We start from the raw sequence: 19,269 nt of genomic DNA, 5'->3' as shown, positions 1-19,269 counted from the left end.
GCTCTTGATTTCAGCTAGGGTCGTGATCTCAGGGGCATGGGATTAAGCCCCATGTTGGGCTCTACACTCAGCGGGGAGTCTGCTCGAGATTCTCTCTCTCCTTCTCTCTGAAAGAAATAATTCGTAAAAAGGATGAAATCAAGTATTTAAGGGCATGTGGGTGACTCAGTTGGTTAAGCATCCAACTCTTGATCTCAGGTCTTGATTTCAGGGTTGTGAGTTCAAGCCCCTGTTGGGCTCCATGCTGGGCATGGAGCCTACTTAAAGGGGAAAAAAATTAAAAATAAAATAAAATCCTCTAGAAAAAGTCTCTCATAAGACAAAGATAGGTGGTTGTGCACAGACTATCTGGGAAAGGCCATACTAAAAAGTGCTAACAGTCGAGTGCCTCTGGCAAAAGAGGGGGTTTGGGGGTGGAGCTTGGGTGCAGGAAGGAGCCCAACTTTTCCTTGTGATACACCTTTTGTACCATATAAGTTCTGTATTATGAGCATGGGCTATGGATGGAAAATTATTTTTTATAGTCTTGCAGATCAGAAGACTTCGTAGGAATGTGGCCAGGCTTAATAAACACGTAAATCATCGTACTATTTCAGGAACTAGCACTTACAGAGTGCCTACTGTGTTCCAAGGGCCCTTTGGCAATGCCCGTTTTACAGATCTTAGGAAATAGAAGCTCAGCTCGGAGGGAGCCAACGGGGACTCCTCCCAGGTCTGCTGGAAGCCAGAGCTCTGCTCCTCAGCAAGGACCACACAGCCTCACTCCCTGGAGTGAGCAGTTGGGGGAACCAGATGCTCTGGCAGGATCCAGAGAGATGCCATCTGTGAGGGAAACCTATTCTTAGAGAGCAGAGACAGTCGGTGGTGCAGCAGGCCAGCCCCCCGCAGCAGTGGGGGGATGCTGGGCAGGCAGGGAGCCAAGGCTCTACCTTCGGCTGAGGGGGTAGGAGAGGCTAAGAGCAGGGGCTACTCAGTTCTTAGGACCACGTTTCCTCCTCCCTTTGGATGCTATAGTAGACATTATAAGCAAACATTCACGGAGTGCTTCCTTTAGACTCATCATGTTGTTTAATCCTCCAGATCGTGCTGTGAGGCGACTGAAATTAGCACGCCTCTCTTACAGATGAAGAAACAGAGGTACAGAACAGTGAAGTCCCTTGCCCAAGCAAACAGGGCCAAGCCCCGGCACTCTTCCTCCGAATTCTCTGTCCAAACCTCCACTAGCTTTCAGCTTGCTGCACCAGAGGCCAGCTTTAGTTTCGGTTTCCTCAACAGCAGAGCCCGAGACAAGGATTTCAGTGCAAGTGGTTCCTCTGGGAAGTGATCCTACGTTAGGGATGGAGAAGACGGGGAAAGGCGGGGGTGCGGGCAGTTATCAAGCAAGTGATCATTGTGGGCAGCCAGAGTTCCGTCCGGCCAGGGATCTCTGGGAGCCACTGTGGAGTGTCCACCTTGGAGAGTGATCGACCCTGTTAATCCTCCAGACCTGCTGTGGGTGGCAGAGCAGGTGCCAGTGGCAAATGAGAGCCTCAGACAGAAAGACACAGCGGTGGCAGTTGGAAGAGTTGGCTGGTGTGCGGTCAAGTGCGAAGTTGGAGGGGACTGGGCGGGACCCCCCAGCATCTGCTTGCTGATGGCCTCCCCCTTCCTCTCCTGACCTCAGGATCTCATTCAGCCTCCACACAGGGAATGCGGGACCTTCTCAGATCACCTTCTCCAAGTGTGTAGTACGTCAGGACTGAGAGCACTGCTGTCAGAAGCAGGCCTAATCCCACCACCTTTACTTAACAGCTCTTTGACTCGGCTTCCTCCTTTGGGCTGGCTGCGCATGATTCCCTACTACTCGAGGTTCGGTTCCGTCCCTACTACTCGAGGTTGTTACTCGAGGTTCGGCTCCATCCAGCAGCACCAACAGCAGCACCTGGAAGCCTGTGAGAAAGGCAGACTCTCTGGCCCCACCCCAAACTCACTGAGTCAGAATCTGCATTTTAATAAGATCACCAGTGACTCATGTGCACATTTCTACTAGTAATTTCTAAAAAGAGACTGGAGTATTCCTACTAGACCAAGGGTCTCACATTGGAAGCTCATGGACCACATCTTCCTGGAGACCTGGTTTGATTTGTCCAGCACCAGTGATTTTAAAAAATCGGACGGGCACATAAGTCTCTGGTTCCCCAGGCTACCATCACTCCCAAGTGCACAACGTTTTCACTTATACCCCTTGCCAGACCCCTCTGGGCATTTGAGTTTGCACGATGTTCTGGACTCCATCCTAGAACTAGTTAATATTTGCCTAGCATAGCTTAGGTTTCTAAATTTAACATAAGGCACTGAAAAACAACAACAACAACAACACGGGTATTGAGTTCAGACAGCTCTGGGTTCAAACGCTGATTTGGCTATCATACTGGTTGTATTATCTTGATTATCTTGGGCAAGTGACTTCCCTGCTCTGATCCTGTGTCCACATCTGTGAAATGAGGATCAAAATACACACCTGTAAGGTCATTGTATAGGTTAAAAAATAATACATGCAAAGCACCTGGGAGGAAGTAGGAGCTCACTAATGGAAGTAATTAGTAGTAATAGCAGCTCTTTTACTTCTACAAATCCAATGTGTGTATTATGATTATCCTCATTTTATAAGAAGCTGAGGCTCCGAGAGGTTAAGAAACCTTCCCCAAGGTTATACAGTGGTGGAGTGGGGACTCAAACCCATGTCCCCTAGCTCTGTATCTGCACTGTCCACTAGAATTTTCTGCAAGCATAGAAGTGTTCCGTATCTTCTTTAACCAATATGGTAGCCACCAGCCATATGCGGCTACTGAGCACTTGAAATATGGCCGGTCCCCATTGGGACACACTCTAAGTATACACCACATACCTGATTCTGATGACTTAGTATAAGAACGAGGAATATAAAATATCTCATTAATTTTTATACTAATTTTTGTATGTTAAAATGATAATATTTTAGAAATACTGGGTTAAAATATATAACTAAGATTAATCTCACCTGCTTCTTCCTACTTTTTTTCACGTGGCTTCTAAGACAAATTTCAATTACATATGTGAATCACATTGTGCTTCCATTGGACAGTGGAATTCTAAAGCTTCTCCACTAGAGCATCACCTGAGCCCAGGAATTCAATTTTTTCTAAAAACATATTTGCTGCCTCCCCCCCCCGCCCCGCCCCTGACAAGGAGTCCTGGTACACAGAATGGTCAAAGACCATAACCTACCAGGAAGAGACTTCAGGGCCCTCCTCTGGGCTCGCTGACCCCTGATGCCCAGAGCGGGGGTGGAGGGGGAGGGTGTTCCCTGGTCTCTCATTAGCCAGCAGCACAGCTGGAATCATGACTGAGGCCCTGGAGCCCAATTCACCACTCGTTCCACCAATGGAGAGGACTTAACGGGACTTGGAAATCAGTGCTTTTGCTTCAGCAAATGGAACCCTGGGACAATACAAGTTAGAGTCAGAGAACCATGATCTTGAGAAGGCAGGATCCTTTAGGGGGATTCGCCGATGGAGCTGATCTCAGCTGTGGACGCCCCCATCAGCACCTCGGGGGCCCCATTACTTCGAGGGGTGGCTCTTGTTGTAGAGGAGGAAGTCTGAGATGTCATGCCAGACATTGCTGTCCTGGTATAGGTAGGTCATGGAGGACTGCAGGGAAGGCTGTAGAGTGGTCTGGTGGTACTCAAAGAGCCACAGCACCAGCCCCCACAGCAGCCCGGTGAACAGCGGGAATGGGTCCCACCTGGGCTCAGGAATGTAGCCCTTCTCCACGCCCAGGCGGCACAGGGCAAACAGGGCTCGTGAGAGCAGGTACATGTTGATCTGTAGGGAGGGAATGACAGGGGATTACGGGAGGGACCAGACTTGGTGGGGGGGTGTTTCCCAGCCACTGGGACCCTTCAGCCCACCCCTGTGTCCTGGGGCACCTACTGCACATGGGCATCAGGGTCGGTCTTTCTCTTTCTTTCTTTCTTTCTCTCTCTCTCTTTCTTTCTTTTTCCCTTTCTTTTTTTATTTTAGTAATCTCTACACCCCATGTAGTGCTTGAACCCATGACCCCAAGTTTAAGAGTCTCATGCTCTTCCAACTGAGCCAGCCTGGGTCAGTGTTTTTCAAAGCTAGTGTGCAAGATGATTTGAAGTGGTAGGTATTAGATATTTTAAAGATTTTATTTATTTATTTATTTATTTATTTATTTATTGGGGGGAGTTGGAGAGGCAGAGGAAGAAGGAGAGAGAGAATCTGAAGCTGCCTCCACACTCAGTGCAGAGCATGACACGGGGTTCAATCTCAAGACCCTGAGATCATGACCTGAGCTGAAATCAAGAGTTGGAGGCGTGGGGTGCCTGGGTGACTCAGTGGGTTAAGCCTCTGCCTTTGGCTCAGGTCATGATCTCAGGGTCTTGGGATTGAGCCCTGCATTGAGCCCTGCATCGAGCCCCGCATGGGGTTCTCTGCTCATCAGGGAGCCTGCTCCCCACCCCCCGGGTCCCCTCTTACCTCTCTGCCCACTTGTTATCTCTGTCAAATAAATAAATAAAATCTTTATTTTTTAATTTTTTTTTTTTTTTTGACAGAAAGAGATCACAAGTAGGCAGAGAGAGAGAGAGGAAGCAGGCTCCCTGCTGAGCAGAGAGCCCGATGTGGGGGGTCCACATTATTTTTTAATTTTTTTTTTTTTTTGACAGAAAGAGATCACAAGTAGGCAGAGAGAGACAGAGGAAGCAGGCTCCCTGCTGAGCAGAGAGCCCAATGTGGGGGGCCTAGGGTCCAGGGATCATGACCTGAGCTGAAGGCAGAGGCTTTAACCCACTGAACCACCCAGGCACCCAATAAATAAAATCTTAAAAAAAAAAAAAAAAAGAGTTGGGGGCTTTGACCAAGCCACCCCGGTGCCCCTGTAGCAGGTATTTTAATGTTGCTATTCTTTGCTGTAATTTATCATTCTTGTTCACTAACATTTTTAGAAAATGAATATATTTACATGGCTCAAAACTGAAAGGTAACCTGAGACCAAAACCCACGGCCCACATAAAAATAAAAAATTGGTAAACTGGATCTCATCAAAATTTAAAATGGGTTGTGAAAGCCCATATGAAGAGGCTGAAAAGAAAAGCTACAGCTGAGAGAAAGTATTTACAAACATGTATCTGATAAAAATTTCTATCTGGGATATATATATACACACACACACACATACATATATATATATATACACACACACACACACACATATATATACATATTATATAATATGTATATATATTATTATATATAAATAAATTATATATACATATATACATATAATATATATACATATATAATATATATATATAATTATAATATATATATAATTTATTTATTTGACAGAGAGAGATCACAAGTAGGCAGAGAGGCAGGCAGAGAGAGAGGGAGAAGCAGGCTCCCTGCCAAGCAGAGAGCCCGATGTGGGACTCGATCCCAGGACCCTGGTATCATGACCTGAGCCAAAGGCAGAGGCTTAACCCACGGAGCCACCCAGGTGCCCTGGGATATATATATTTTTAAAAAACTCTCAAAACTCAATGGTAAAAAAGGAAACAATCCAACTAGAAAATAAGCAAAAGATGCAAACAGATGTTTCACCGAACTGGTTCTACAGATGAAAAATAAGCACATGTAAAGATGTTCAACATCATTAGCCATTAGGGAAATGCAAATTAAAACCACAATGGAAGCAATGCACACCTATCAAATGGCTGAAGTTAAGAATACGTGATAAACCGCAGCGCCTGGGGGGCTCGGTGGGTTAATGATGACCTGCCTTCAGCTCAGGTCATGATCTCAGGGTCCTGGCTCTCTGCTCAGTGGGGAGTGCTCCCCAACCCCCACCTGCCTGCCTCTCTGCCTACTCGTGATCTCTTTCTCTGTCAAATAAGTAAATAAAATCTTAAAAAAAAAAAAACAACCACCAAAAACGTGATAAACCAAATGCTGGCTAGGATGTGGAGAAAATGGATCATTTGTATATTCCTGATGGGAATGTAAAATCATACAGTCACTTTGGAAAGACTGGCAGTTTCTTAAGAAATTAAACATGCATGGGGGTGTCTGGCTGGCTCAGTCAATTAAGCATCCAACTCTTGGTTTCAGTTCAGGTCATGATTCTGGAGTCTGGAAATCGAGTCCTGCGTGGGTCTCCGAGCTCAGCGTGGAGTCTGCTTGAGATCCTCTGCCCCTCCCCCACTCGTGCTTTCTTTGAGCTCTTTCTCTCTCTCTCTCAAATGAATAAATAAATAAAATCTTAAAAAAAAAAAAAAATGGATGGGGCACCTGGCCTGGCTCAGTAGGTGGAACATGCAACTCTTGATCTGGGGGTTCTGAGTTTGATTCTCACATTGGCTACAGAGATTACAAAATACTTAAAAATAAAAATCTTAAAAAAACTTAACCATTGGGTGCCTGGGTGGCTCAGTGGGTTAAAGCCTCTGCCTTCAGCTCAGGTCATGATCTCAGGGTCCTGGGATCGAGTCCCGCATTGGGCTCTCTGCTCTGCAGGGAGCCTGCTTCCTCCTCTTTCTCTGCCTCCTCTCTGCCTACTTATGATCTCTGTCTGTCAAATAAATAAATAAAAATCTTTAAAAAAACAAAACAAAACAAAACTTAAACATGCATGTATCATATGACCCAGCAACTGGACTCTTGGGCATTTATTCCGGAGTAATGAAAACCTATGGTCACCCAAAAACTTGTACAAGAATATTCTTAGCTGTATTTCTAATAGCCAAGAGCTGGAAACAACCCAGATGTCCGTCGGTGGGTGGATGTTTAAACAAAGTGTGGGGCGTCCATGCCCTGGCATGAACTATCGATACACACACAACTTGGATGAATTTCTAGGGAATTATGCTGCGTGAAAAAGCCAAACACCAAAGGTTATATACTTCAATGACTCTACTTACATAACATCTTTGATATAACAAAATTTTAGCAATGGAGGTCAGGGTAGTTGTTACCCGGGGTCAGGGAAAGGAAGGGAGGTAAAAGGAGATGCTATGCCCAGGATTCCTAGTCCCTAGAAGTTCACAGACCAGTGACATTTCTAACCAAATAAAAAAAAAAAAAACACAAAAAACAAAAAGCCCCCCAAAACCCTTGGGAAACTTTCTCAAAATTCAAAATGCTCACATCTATAGATTCCATAGTTCTGTGGTAAGGGAATTTCAGACCCTCTAAGCGTCCATCCAGAGGAGACGGGGGAAATCAAGGCCAGTCGAGTCACACAATGGAGAGCTCTGCTGGTGTTAAAAAGAATGACGGACTGACAAGAAAGATTTCCTAAATACATCATTCTGTGAAGAAAGAGTGTGGTGTGATCTCATTGGTGAAAAACTCCTGGTGGGTACAGATACTAGCACAGACAATTTTTGAAGGGGCACACAAGACACAGTTAAAGTGGGAGGTCTGGGTGGCTCAGTGGGTTAAACCTCTGCCTTCAGCTCAGGTCGCGATCTCAGGGTCCAGGGACCAAGGCCATGTGGGGCTTAGAAGCTCAGCAAGGAGTCTGCTTCTTTCTCTCCCTCTGCCCCTAGGTTCATGCTTTCTCTTTCAAATAAATAAAATCTTAAAGAAAAAAAAAGGCTTAAAAAAAAAAAAAAGACACAGTTAAAGTATTCCTGGACAGCGGTTTGAGAATTGGAGGGGGATGGGAGCTTTCTTTTCAATTTATTTTCTAATTTTATTATGATACACCCCAAACACCTAGAAGTGCCCCAGACATACAGAGGGTGCTTAATCTGTATTTTTAAAAATATTTTATTTATTTGACAGACAGAGATCACAAGTAGGCAGAGAGGCAGGCAGAGAGACTTAGAGGAGGAAGCAGGCTCCTTGCTGAGCAGAGCACCCGATGTGGGGCTCAATCCCAGAACCCTGGGACCATGATCTGAGCCGAAGGCAGAGACTTTAACCCATTGAGCCGCCCAGGCGCCTCTGCATTTTTAAAATGCGAAAATAAACCACGGTTTTTATAATTTGAAAGTACTTAATAAATTGGAGGGAGGCAGAAGGAGGGGCTACCAACTTTTCATGTCACCCAAGAAGGGTTTTAAAACAACAACTAGGGGGCGCATGGATCGTTCAGTTGTTAAACTGCCTTTGGCTCAGTTCATGATCCCAGGGTCCTAGAATCGAGTCCTACACAGGCTCCATGCTCAGTAGGGAGTCGGCTTCTCCCTCTCTCTCCCCACTGTTCCCCCTGCTTGTGCTCTCTCTGTCAAATAAATAAATAAAATCTTAAAAAAAACCCTCATCTTTTGTGACCGCCACCCCGAATTCTATACCCAGACCACTATCTTCCTGTCCCAGCCTCTGCACCCCGAGCCCCATCCTGGGGAAGGGTCTTTACCTGGCTGTTGATGTTATTGTTACCTCCAAACACCATCAAGCCCCCGATGAAGGCGGCCAGGAACGAGTGCACCTGGTAGGTCTCGCCCTGCACGCGGGCCTGCAGGGCGCAGAGGCCCTTATAGGTGAACACAAAGCAGGCCAGGCTCCGGGAGTGGGTGTACGTGGCTTGCAGAATGGCTCGCAGCTTCTCCTGGAGGCTGCACAAACACAGGGACCCCTAGTGAGTGTGGGCCCAACTGCCCCGAGGGCATTTTCCCCCTGGGCATGCAAACCTGAGCCAGCAGGTGGCCCAGGCTCATTCAGCCCCAGGCCTCTAGCTTCTATGACCTCAGCCTTGACTCCAGGTCACTTCTTCAGAGAGCCTAGCCTGACTATCCTGTCTTCCTTTACCTTCACAGCTCTTCCACCGGCTGACACTTATAGGCTTATTCTCCTCCGGCTCCCACCCCACCGCAGTGGAAGCTACCAGAGGGTGGTGTCTACACCTGGCTCGTTGATCCCCAGGGCTCAGAACAGGGCCTGGCACCTAGTAGGTGCTCAGTAAATTACTTTTTGCCATGAACATGTGAAGACATGAAGGAGGGAGTAAGGGAGAGCCTACTATGTACTGGAACTAGGGATAGGATTCTGAGGAAAAAAGCTTCCTGCCTTCATAAGGTATATGATGTAATGGGAGAGACAAACATAAATTATCACAAAGCAAAGGTCAAACTTTCACCCTGACTAGAGATGACTCTGGGATCCGAAGGATGAGGACTCAATGAGATGGAGAGGGGAGAGGGGTTGCATCCTAGGCAGAGGGATCAGCATGTGCAAAGGTCCGGAGGAGAGACAGAGAGTGGGGAGTAAAGGAACAGAGAGAAACCAAGGCCTGACCAGAGAATGTGGTGGGGAAAGAATGTGAGGAGAGGTGGGGACATGCAGTTTTGTCTTTATCCTGAGAAAAGTGCCCATTTAAGTCAGGAAAGGATTCTATTTATCCTTTAAAAATTAAGTCACTAGGGGGCAGTGAGAGAACACAGGGAGAAGGGCAGCGTGTACTCTGGGAGGTCAATTCAAGGATCCTGCAATCAGGTGCTCTCATGGCTAGATGAGGGCCTTTAAGAGGGTCTACTGGAACCTGTGGAAATCTGCCTGGTGAGTGAGGACAGCCAGGAGTCAGCTGGTTCTCGCCTCAGAGGAATATGAGCCTGGTGTTGCCAGTACTCTTATTTTTTAACCTTTATTTTATTTTATTATTTTTTATTTTTTTTTTTAGTAAACGCTGTGACCAACATGGGGCTCCAACTCATGACTCAAGATCGAGTCCCATGCTTTACTGACTGAGTCAGCCAGATGCCTCTAGTGTTGCCAGTTCTAATGCAAGAAAGGTGGATTTCCCAGTTAACTGCTGGTGCTAATCTTGCCTTCAAAATGTTTCTAGGGACACCTGGGTGGCTCAGCCGGTTAAGCTTGTGCCTTCCACTCAGGTCTTGATCCCGGGGTCCTGGGACCCAGCCCTGGGTCAGTCTCTTTACTCATGCGGAGTCTGCTTCTCCCTCTCCCTCCGCCCCTCCCCCTGCTTGTGCTCACACTCTCAAATAATTAAAATCAAATAAATAAATAAATAAATAAATAAATACAGGGAACCATTCTAAATAAAAATACGAAAAGAGAAAATCTTGCGAGCTGGAATTGGCCAAGAGACTGTCCACATGCGCTTGTTCTAAGCGCCAGGTGAGGCTACAGATGTTAAAAACCAGGCCACGGAGTGGTTTCCTGAGAAGTGTCCCGAGGGGAAAACAATGGCGGAGGGAGGAAGGCCGAGATGTTTGAGGGAGCCGGATAGTCACGGACAGTTCTCCCAAGTTAGTGCTCCTCACATGAATGGTATGCATTGCCAACAGGGAAATAAAGGTGGGGTGAAGAGGAAAGGGCGCGCCTGGAGGGGGTTACTGCATGAGCAAACGTGGTGGTGGAGCCACACGTGGCGTGGCCGGGAGTCCCAGGAGCCGGGAGCACTCCAAGGGGCCGGAAGGGAGGAATGTGGGCATACAGCGGCACCCAGGCAGCAGAGGGACTTTTTTTTTAAAGTTTTTATTTTAATATAGTGAACAGACACTGTTATATTAGTTTCAGGTGTATAATACAGTGATTCAACATCTCCATGCATCAGCCAGCGCTCAACACTAGTTGGAGAGGGCCTTTGAAGGAAGGAAGCTGGGCTTCTCCGGAGGACCGTGGGAGCACGGAGAGTTTTTGAGTAGGACTCATAGGATCAGAGTTGTACTTGTGGAGGTGGTGGGCGGGGGTGGTGGGGTGGGGGGGGCGGCTGGACCTGACTAGGAAGCTAGTGCAAGGGTCCTGGCACCGAGGGCTGACTGCACTCTCCCCCAGTCTGGGGTTGTGCAGAGGGGGTGGGTACCTGCCACTCCGGAAGAGAAAGGTCATGACCAGCGCGTGAGGGCCCCGGATTTTGGCTCCGTAGCTGTAGAAATGAAAGGAAACAGTTACTATGGATGGCATCACTGCCTCACAGTTTCTTTCCCGGCTCTCTGATGCCTTGTCCCCTCATCCCCCACCCCCTTCAGCCCTAATCCTAACGTCACCCTGGAAGGGGAGATAATGCTGGCTTTCCAGTTGGATCTGGGTTCAAATCCCAGCTCTGACACCTTCTTGGTAGTGGGGCCTCAAGCCTGCTATTCAACTTCTCTGAGCCTCGGTTTGCCTAACAGCCAAAGGGGATGTCAGGCTAGAGGGTGGTTATAATTTCAATGAAAGGGGACAATGTGTGGCAAAGGCCTTCATCACCCCGCCCAATTGGCAGTGTAGAGTTGCTCCCTCGGGAACTCCTCAGCCTTCAAGTCTCAGGGGCGCCTCTGTGGAGGCTTCTTACCCACCAGACCAGGTTAGGGCAGTATTTCTAGGACCACAGAGCTCCAAACTTCTCTGCGGTGTTTTACAGTCCTGTGTTAATGACTCAATTACTCCTAGTTTCTTTCTATTCTGATTAGTTCTTTCCTCCCCTAGACGGCAGGCATTGTGAGGGACTGTGTTTGATGTGTCCTCTGCAGAGTCCCCAGCACCTTGCATGGTGCTTGATGTATAATAATGTGCTCCATACAGGATTGCTGACTGATTCTGGAGCAGCCCTTAATTATTTGTGAGGGAAGGTAATTTCTGGAAGGTTCTACCTTTAGCTTGGTCTATCTTAAAGTTAATAAATTCTCTACAACAGTTGCTGAGTAACCTCATACTTCCTTCTACCTATTCAAAATGTACCTCTTTCCAACTATGATACACAAGAGGACCTCAGCTTTCTTTTTTTTTTTATTTTTTTAAATTTTTTTTTTTTTTAAGATTATTTATTTATTTATTTGTCAGTGATAGAGGGAGAGAGAGCGAGCGAGCACAGGCAGACAGAATGGCAGGCAGAGGCAGAGGGAGAAGCAGGCTCCCTGCTGAGCAAGGAGCCCGATGTGGGACTCGATCCCAGGACGCTGGGATCATGACCTGAGCCGAAGGCAGCCGCTTAACCAACTGAGCCACCCAGGCGTCCCGGACCTCAGCTTTCTAAAAAGGGATTAAAAAAAAAAAAAACTGGAAGGAAATAATGCCACAATTGTTATTAGCAATGTTTCCTGAGCCAGAGGAATACGGGAAATTACTTTTGTCTTTTTTTTTTTTAACTTCTCCATATTTCTGAAATGATCTGTAATGGTTAAACATTGCTTTTAAAATTAAAATAACTGAGGGGTGCCTGGGTGGCTTCAGTCAGTTGAACATCTGACTCTTGATTATGCCTCAGGTCATGATCTGATGGTGAGACACTCCCCACACTCAGTGCACTCAGAAAGGAGTCTGCTTGAGATTCTCTCTGTCCCTCTTCCTCTGCCCCTCCCCACTGGGTGCTCTCCCTCTCTTTCTAAAATAAATAAATCAATCTTTTTAAAAAATTAAAATAATTGAAATAAACTTTTTTTTTTTTTTAAAGTAGGCTCCATGCCCAAGGTGGGACTTGAACTCATAACCTTAAGATCAACAGCTCCAAATGAACTCCCAACTGAGCCAGGCAGGTGTCCCAGAACAGACATTTTAAGTGTTACAGAAATGCCTCTTTTTAAGACTCAAACCTCTTCCCCATTCTCCTTTTACCTCCTCATTTGACCAACTGGGGATTTCGTGAGCATGTATACATTCTCCTTCATTGTTTTTTTGTTGGTTTTTCAAAGATTTTATCTTTAAATAATCACACCCAATGTGGAGCTCGAACTCAGAACCCCGACATCAAGTTGCATTGCTCTACTGACTGAGCCAGCCAGGCGCCCCCATTGTTTTAACTATACTCAAGTGGGTAGTGGAAAGGAAATCCTGTATATTTGTTGCCAAAGCCCTGCCACTTTTTGCTGTATGAACTTGGATAAATCACTTAACCTCTCTGCCTCCTTTCTCCCTCCGGCAAAAAGTATTCTCTGTTTCCGAGTTGCTTCTAGCAGTTAAGGACATAGCACATGTCAAAGTTCTAGTTCAACCAACACTAGTGCCTCTTCCTTTCTTATTTTTTATTGGACTCCCTCTGTCCCCACCAAGTTCTCCAGCTCTAGGTCCTGATCTTGCCAAGCTACAAGGTCTAAAAATCCTTGATGGCCTCCTGACACACATGACCAGGAGCTATGTATTGTTGTCATATGAGTATCTGTGCCTATTCATCACAGGCTTGTTAGAAACCGCAAAAGACCAGAAGCAAACTCATGTCCACCCACAGGGGCTTTCGGATGAATAAATAATGGTCCCACCACTGAGTGGAATGCTACACAGATGTGAGAGGCTGACACATCTCTATGTGCACTGCCGGAACGAGATTAATAAAATGTCAAATTGTGTAAAATGAAGTAATTCATAAACCTAAATTATTTCAAAATAAAACTTAAAGGTGTGGGGAAGATTACATGTATCTGCTTGTATCTGCAGACAATATTTCTGGAGGGAGACATGAGACTGGACACAGGTGGCACCTCCAGGGAGGGGGACTCAGTGACAGAGGAATGGAGTGGGCAGGACTTCATAGGATCTGACTTTTTTTTAAAGTAGGCTTCTTCCCCATTGTGGGGCTTGAACTCAGAATCCTGAGATCAGAATCACATGCTCCACTGACTGAGCCAGCCACGTGTCCCAAAGCATCTAACTTTTTATGCCTTTTCTGAATGTTACCTAATTTTTTTTTTAGAGAATTTATTTATTTATTTGACAGAGAGAGATCACAAGTAGGCAGAGAGGTAGGCAGAGAGAGAGAGAGGAGGAAGCAGGCTCCCCGCCGAGCAGAGAGCCCGATGCGGGACTCGATCCCAGGACCCTGGGATCATGACCTGAGCCTAAGGCAGTGGCTTAACCCACTGAGCCACCCAGGCGCCCCTGTTACCTAATTTTTAAAAGAAGATTTTATGTATTTATTTGAAAGAGGGAGAGTGAGAGAGAACATGAGCTGGGGGAGAGGCAGATGGAGAGGGAGAGGCAGACTTCCCCTCTGAGCAGGGAGCCCAATGCGGGGTTGGATCCTGGGACACTGGGATTAAGACCTGAGCTGAAGGCAGACACTCAACCAACTGAGCCACCCAGGCATCTCTGAATGTTACCTAAATTTTTTTTTTTTAAGATTTTATTTTTAGGGGCACCTGAGTGGCTTGGTCGGTCAAGCATCTACCTTTGGCTCAGGTCATAGTCTCAGGGTTCTGGGATGGAGCCCCACATTGGGCTTCCAGCTCAGTGGAGAGCCTGCTTCTCCTTTTTCCCGCCCACCTCTCTCCCTTGCCACCCCCCTTCCCAGCTCATGCTCTCTTTCTCTCTCAATAAATTCAATCTTAAAAAAAAAAAAAAAAAAAAGATTTTATGTTTAAGTAATCTCTCCACCCAACACAGGCGAGCCAGCCTGGAGATCAGGAGTCGTATGCTCCACTGACTGAGCCAGCCAGGTGCCCCTAATGTTACCTAATTTTTAAAAATACAAATTAAAGGGGCTCCTGGGTAGCTCAGTGGGTTAAGTGTCTACCTTCGTCTTAGGTCATGATCCTGGGGTCACACCTGTATCAGCCTCTCTGCTCAGTGGGGAGTCTGCTTCTTCTTCTCCCTCTGCGTACTGCTGTGCCTACTTGTGCTCTCTCTGTCAAATAAAAAAATAAAATCTTTAAAAAAAATGCAAATCAAATTTGTAAATGTTAATGTGTTGAAGCCAGAATCTTATTGCTGAATTGCTCATCTTATCCTCTAGCTAGCAGTGGGCAGGAACCCCATTCTGGCAAGCTGTCTCCCTCCCCTCCTCCAAAGTTATATCTCTTTCCCCTGTACAAAGAGACCCTCAGCCTCCGCCAGCTCTCCAGAGTGAAAAGAGTCCTTCCTTATTCCCCAGACACAAGTGGAATAGTGTCCCCAACACTGTACATCTGCCAGGCCCCATTCCCAGAGCCCTCAAACACAGGTGGGAGCCAGTTGATACCATTCACAGGATTATTCTATGTCCTGAAAAAAGGGATGTGCATGGGATGCCTGGGCGGCTCAGTCTGTTAAGCATCTGCCTGCAGGTTAGGTCATGATTCCAGCATCCTGGGATCAAGCCCCATATCAGGCTCTCTGCTCAGGGAAGCCCACTTGTCCCTCTCCCTCTGCTTTTCCCCCTGCTTGTACTCCCTCTGTCAAATAAATAAAGTAAAATTTTTAAAAAGGGATGCGCAGGCTTTAAAAGGATTTAAAGGACATAATGACAGGTGCAATGTGATGTCTGGGAGGCGTCTAGTCTCAGCAAACTAACATTTAGGGAGAACATTTAGGGAGTAGCTAGGACAATTTCACTATTAACTGGACAGTAGTCAACATTATAGGATTATTATTAATTTATAAAGTATAATCATGATAATTTAGCCATATAGGAAAATGCTCTTACTTTTAGAGATGCACACTTATATAGTTAGGAGTGGAAATCAGTGAGTTCAACTTTACAAAACTCCTATGACTTAGTCGTCCAAGTCTGCCTCCCTGAACGGATGGCCTCTCTGCACAAATAGCATATTCTTTTCCACCTCCAGGCCTTTGTTCAAACAGTCCCTCTGCTTCGGTTGCCCTTCTACTTCTGGCAAATTACAACTTGCCCTTCAAAACAACACAATCACCTCCTCTGTAAAACATGCCTGGTACTGCCACAGTACTTTAAAGACAAATCTCACTAGGACCTTGGACTCTAGGTCCTTACAGATGGTCATGATGTCTTAGCACTGAACCGTAATGGGATCACTGCCTTAGAGCACTGCACTTGGGTGAGGCTGTTTCCATTTTACAGAGGATGACACTGAGGCCAGAAGAGATGAAGGCACCTAGCTTTGAAATGAAGGAACTGGGCCTGAAAAGGGCCTTACCTTAGCAAGTGACTACCCTGGCTGGAAGGGTCCCGTAAAGACAACTGGGTTGAAAGTAGGTGTACAGGGGCGCCTGGGTGGCTCAGTGGGTTAAAGCCTCTGCTTTCGGCTCAGGTCATGATCCCAGGGTCCTGGGATCGAGCCCCACATCGGGCTCTCTGCTCAGCAGGGAGCCTGCTTCCTCCTCTCTCTCTGCCTCTCTGCCTACTTGTGATCTCTGTCTGTCAAGTAAATAAATAAAATCTTAAAAAAAAAAAAAAAAAAGAAAGAAAGTAGGTGTACAAAGCTAGCATTGGGCAACAACCACTTGCGGCTACTGTATGATTCATTTTCATCTCTGTTTTGTCCTAAGAATACCTTGGCAAAGGGCCACTGATGTTATCCCACCTTAGTCACAGTTAAGCATGGCTGATAAAGTCTTCAGGCCCACTTGGAACCAATCCTACCTGACTCTGGGTTCTCACGGAAGCCAAGAGCCTGGCATTGCAGTAAGGGGCCCCAGCATGATGTAAGTATTATTACCAGCCCCATTTTATAGAAAGTGAGGGTCAGACAGGCTAACTGACTTGCTCGCAATCACACAGGTAGGGGCGCCTGGGTGGCTCAGTCAGTTAAGTGTCTGCCTTCAGCTCAGGTCATGATCTCAGGGTCCTGGGATTGAGTCCTACATCGGTCTCCCTGCTCCGTGGGGAGCCTGCTTCTCCCTCTCCCTCTGCCTCTCCCTCTGCTTGTGTGCTTTCTGTCAAATCCATAAATCTTTTTTTTTTCCTTAAGATTTTATTATTTATTTGACAGAGAGAGATCACAGGTAGACAGAGAGGCAGGCAGAGAGAGAGAGGGAAGCAGGCTCCCCGCTGAGCAGAGAGCCTGATGCAGGACTCGATCCCAGGACCCCGAGATCATGACCTGAGCCGAAGGCATTGGCCCAACCCACTGAGCCACCCAGGTGCCCCCAAATCCATAAATCTTAAAACAAAACAAAACACTACACAGGTAGGTGGCACCAAGATTGGAACAGAGGCAGTCCAGAGGCACTCTCACCGCCCTGGCATGCTCCTCTAACTAGCATGTCAACTCCAAGAGGACAAGTCTTTGTACAGTTTGCTGCATCACTAGTTCTGGCACATCAGAACATCAGGGAGCTCCCCTGCAGTTACCAGCCAGGTGAAATGACCCCAAGACCTCCTTTCCAGCAGATCGGATGGCCAGGATATAATCAATATCCAGCAAATATTTGCACCATCTTTTACAGTCATTGCAAAAGGCTTATGCTCCAGGAGTCTTCTGGGCCGGATGGGGACTTAGAGCTAGAGTCATACAGATGAGTAGTGAGAAACGGGATGTGAGTCCACAGGCAGCTTAATGCACATACACACAATGCGCCACTGGCCTGCTAGAGGCCAGTGGCCACTTCTCATTGTGCCGATGGGACTGTTAAAGCCAAACAGACCCAAGGTCACAAAGCAGGGGGGTAGGGGCGGCCCAAACGAGGGAATACAAGGACTGGAGTGGGAGGTGGTCAAGGCATGTGTGCCAGGTTGCAAAGCACGGAGGACCCAGAAACAGCTTAATGGGAGCCCCAGCTCAGAAGGCGCTGGGAACCCCAAATCCCCAGCGCCCACTGTGCAGAGAGTGCACACCGAGGCCTAGAGACACACCAGGGCTGCTCAAGGGCACACAGAATGGCAACGGGCCCCGAACCCGCTTCTCCGACCTGAGCAGGACCCATCCCTCTGCCCGGGCCCAGCCCAACGGCCCCACTCACACTGCCCCGTTCCGGAAGCCCTTAAGCATGGCCAACGCAGCGTGGTAGCGGCGCTTGCGCAACAGTGCGTTGACCGCATGGAGCAGAGCTCGCATCTGCCGCGGGACCGCCATAGTGCGAGAGGCGCGCGGGGTAGGGGCGAGCCGCAGGACCAGCACTGACAGCCCCGGGTTCCTGCGGCACAGCAGGCTGCTCTAGTCAGGGCAGCCGGGTCTTTGGGCTCATAGGCTGCGTCTGCTGTCACTCCTACGGGAAGCGCCAATCAAATGGCTCACTCATCTCACACGGGGAACGAGAGGTCTGACTGGAAGAGTGGGGGAGTTTGTAACCAATCACAACGGGCTCCGCCCACCTAGCTCCAAGGAACGCCAGAACAGCACACCTGGGTTTGTCCAACCGGGTAGCCTGTTTGCTTGGTACTTGGCAGGAGATATGTCACTTGAACGCTTGAAAGGTTTTCTGAAAGAGGAGCCACCCTCCCTAGAATCGAGAGGGTGACACTGGGAGGAGCCAGGTCTCTTCTGTACCCAAGACTGTCCCGATTGGGTAACAGTGCTCCTAGCAAACTTCTTCGGGCATAACTCACATGATATCTCAGGGGCTCCTATTTATTCTTCAAATCCAAACTACTTCCCCCGGCCCACAAGAGAGACTATCATCTGGCCCCTGCTTCCTTCTCTGACCTCATACCCTGTCACTTGCCCCCTCACTCCTCTCCAGTCCAAATGGCCTGCCTGCTTGCCGTTCCTTGAGCATGCCAAGAAGGCTCCTGTCTCAGCGCCTTTGCACCTAGAATTTTCCTGACTGGGATTCATTATCGGCATGGCGGGCTCCTTTTTAGTCTTCAGGTTTCAGATCAAATGCCACCTCTTCAGAGAGGTCCCATCTAAAGTAGCTGATCCCTTTTATTTCCTTCGTATAACTTTTCACTCTTTGAAATCATTTGTTTGCTTCATGTCCATCGTCTGTTGCCCCTACCAGGCTGTAAATTCCATGACCGTAGAAACTTTGTCTGTCTTGTTCTCTGCTGTAATCCCAGCACTTAGCACATGGTGGGTGTCCAACATATGTTTGTTGAAGCAGTACAGTTTGGGGTTGACATCTTCCAGAGTACTGGTGGGTGGAATTTATGTGTTATCACTGTGTGGAGTTGTCATTGGGTAACAGCTACATGTTGAGTGGTGGCTGTGGTTTGTGAGGGTATCCCCTAGTACTTGGGTCATGTTATATTTATCTGGGATATTATTGCCTGGGTCAGTGTCAGAAGACGGTGTCAGAGGTCAGTGAAGGAAGAATTATACTTGGCATATTTTAGCACTGAAACTGGATTCCCTTTCTTTTCCTTTCCTTTCCTTCTCCCTTTCTTCCTTTTCAGTAATAGTGGACTGGCTTATTCAGGTAATCCTTCCTCTGAAAATGGTGGCAATGCTACATTAAAATATAAAAATATCCTCTGAAGAACACTGAAAGGTTTGTAGTTGACTGTCTTCTCCTTGTGTCTTCATATGGTCTTCTCTGTACATATTTGGGTCCAAATTTCCTCTTAGGGCCCCAGTCATACTAGATAGAACCCACTTATATAACCTCACTTAGTCTTAAATACTTCTTTTATTTTTTTTTTTTTAAAGATTTTATTTATTTAATTTGACATACAGAGATCACAAGTAGGCAGACAGGCAGGCAGAGAGAGAGAGAGAGGAGGAAGCAGGCT

The 19,269-nt window shown here is 47.2% G+C and overlaps 1 protein-coding gene across 2 annotated transcripts; it reads right to left on the bottom strand.

The window, feature by feature from the left end:
- Positions 1-1,049: 1,049 nt before the first annotated feature.
- On the bottom strand, positions 1,050-17,767 carry PXMP4 (peroxisomal membrane protein 4). Of its 2 annotated transcripts, XM_059133514.1 has the most exons (5): positions 17,559-17,765; positions 10,816-10,878; positions 8,410-8,608; positions 3,247-3,845; positions 1,050-2,473 (listed from the first exon to the last, which is right to left on the bottom strand). In XM_059133514.1, the coding sequence occupies exons 1-4, from the start codon at positions 17,669-17,671 to the stop codon at positions 3,582-3,584; spliced, it is 639 nt and encodes a 212-aa protein (XP_058989497.1). In that variant the 5' UTR covers positions 17,672-17,765; the 3' UTR covers positions 1,050-2,473; positions 3,247-3,581. The 2 variants fall into 2 exon arrangements, with proteins under 2 accessions (XP_058989497.1, XP_058989499.1); XM_059133516.1 differs by lacking the exon at positions 8,410-8,608 and having other exon boundaries at positions 17,559-17,767.
- Positions 17,768-19,269: the final 1,502 nt, after the last annotated feature.

The sequence above is a fragment of the Mustela lutreola genome, chromosome 9, assembly GCF_030435805.1.
Source record: "Mustela lutreola isolate mMusLut2 chromosome 9, mMusLut2.pri, whole genome shotgun sequence".
In the NCBI taxonomy this organism is placed as follows: domain Eukaryota; kingdom Metazoa; phylum Chordata; class Mammalia; order Carnivora; family Mustelidae; genus Mustela; species Mustela lutreola.
Note: the sequence above shows the minus strand (reverse complement) of the source record. Positions and strands in the feature narration are given on the sequence as shown.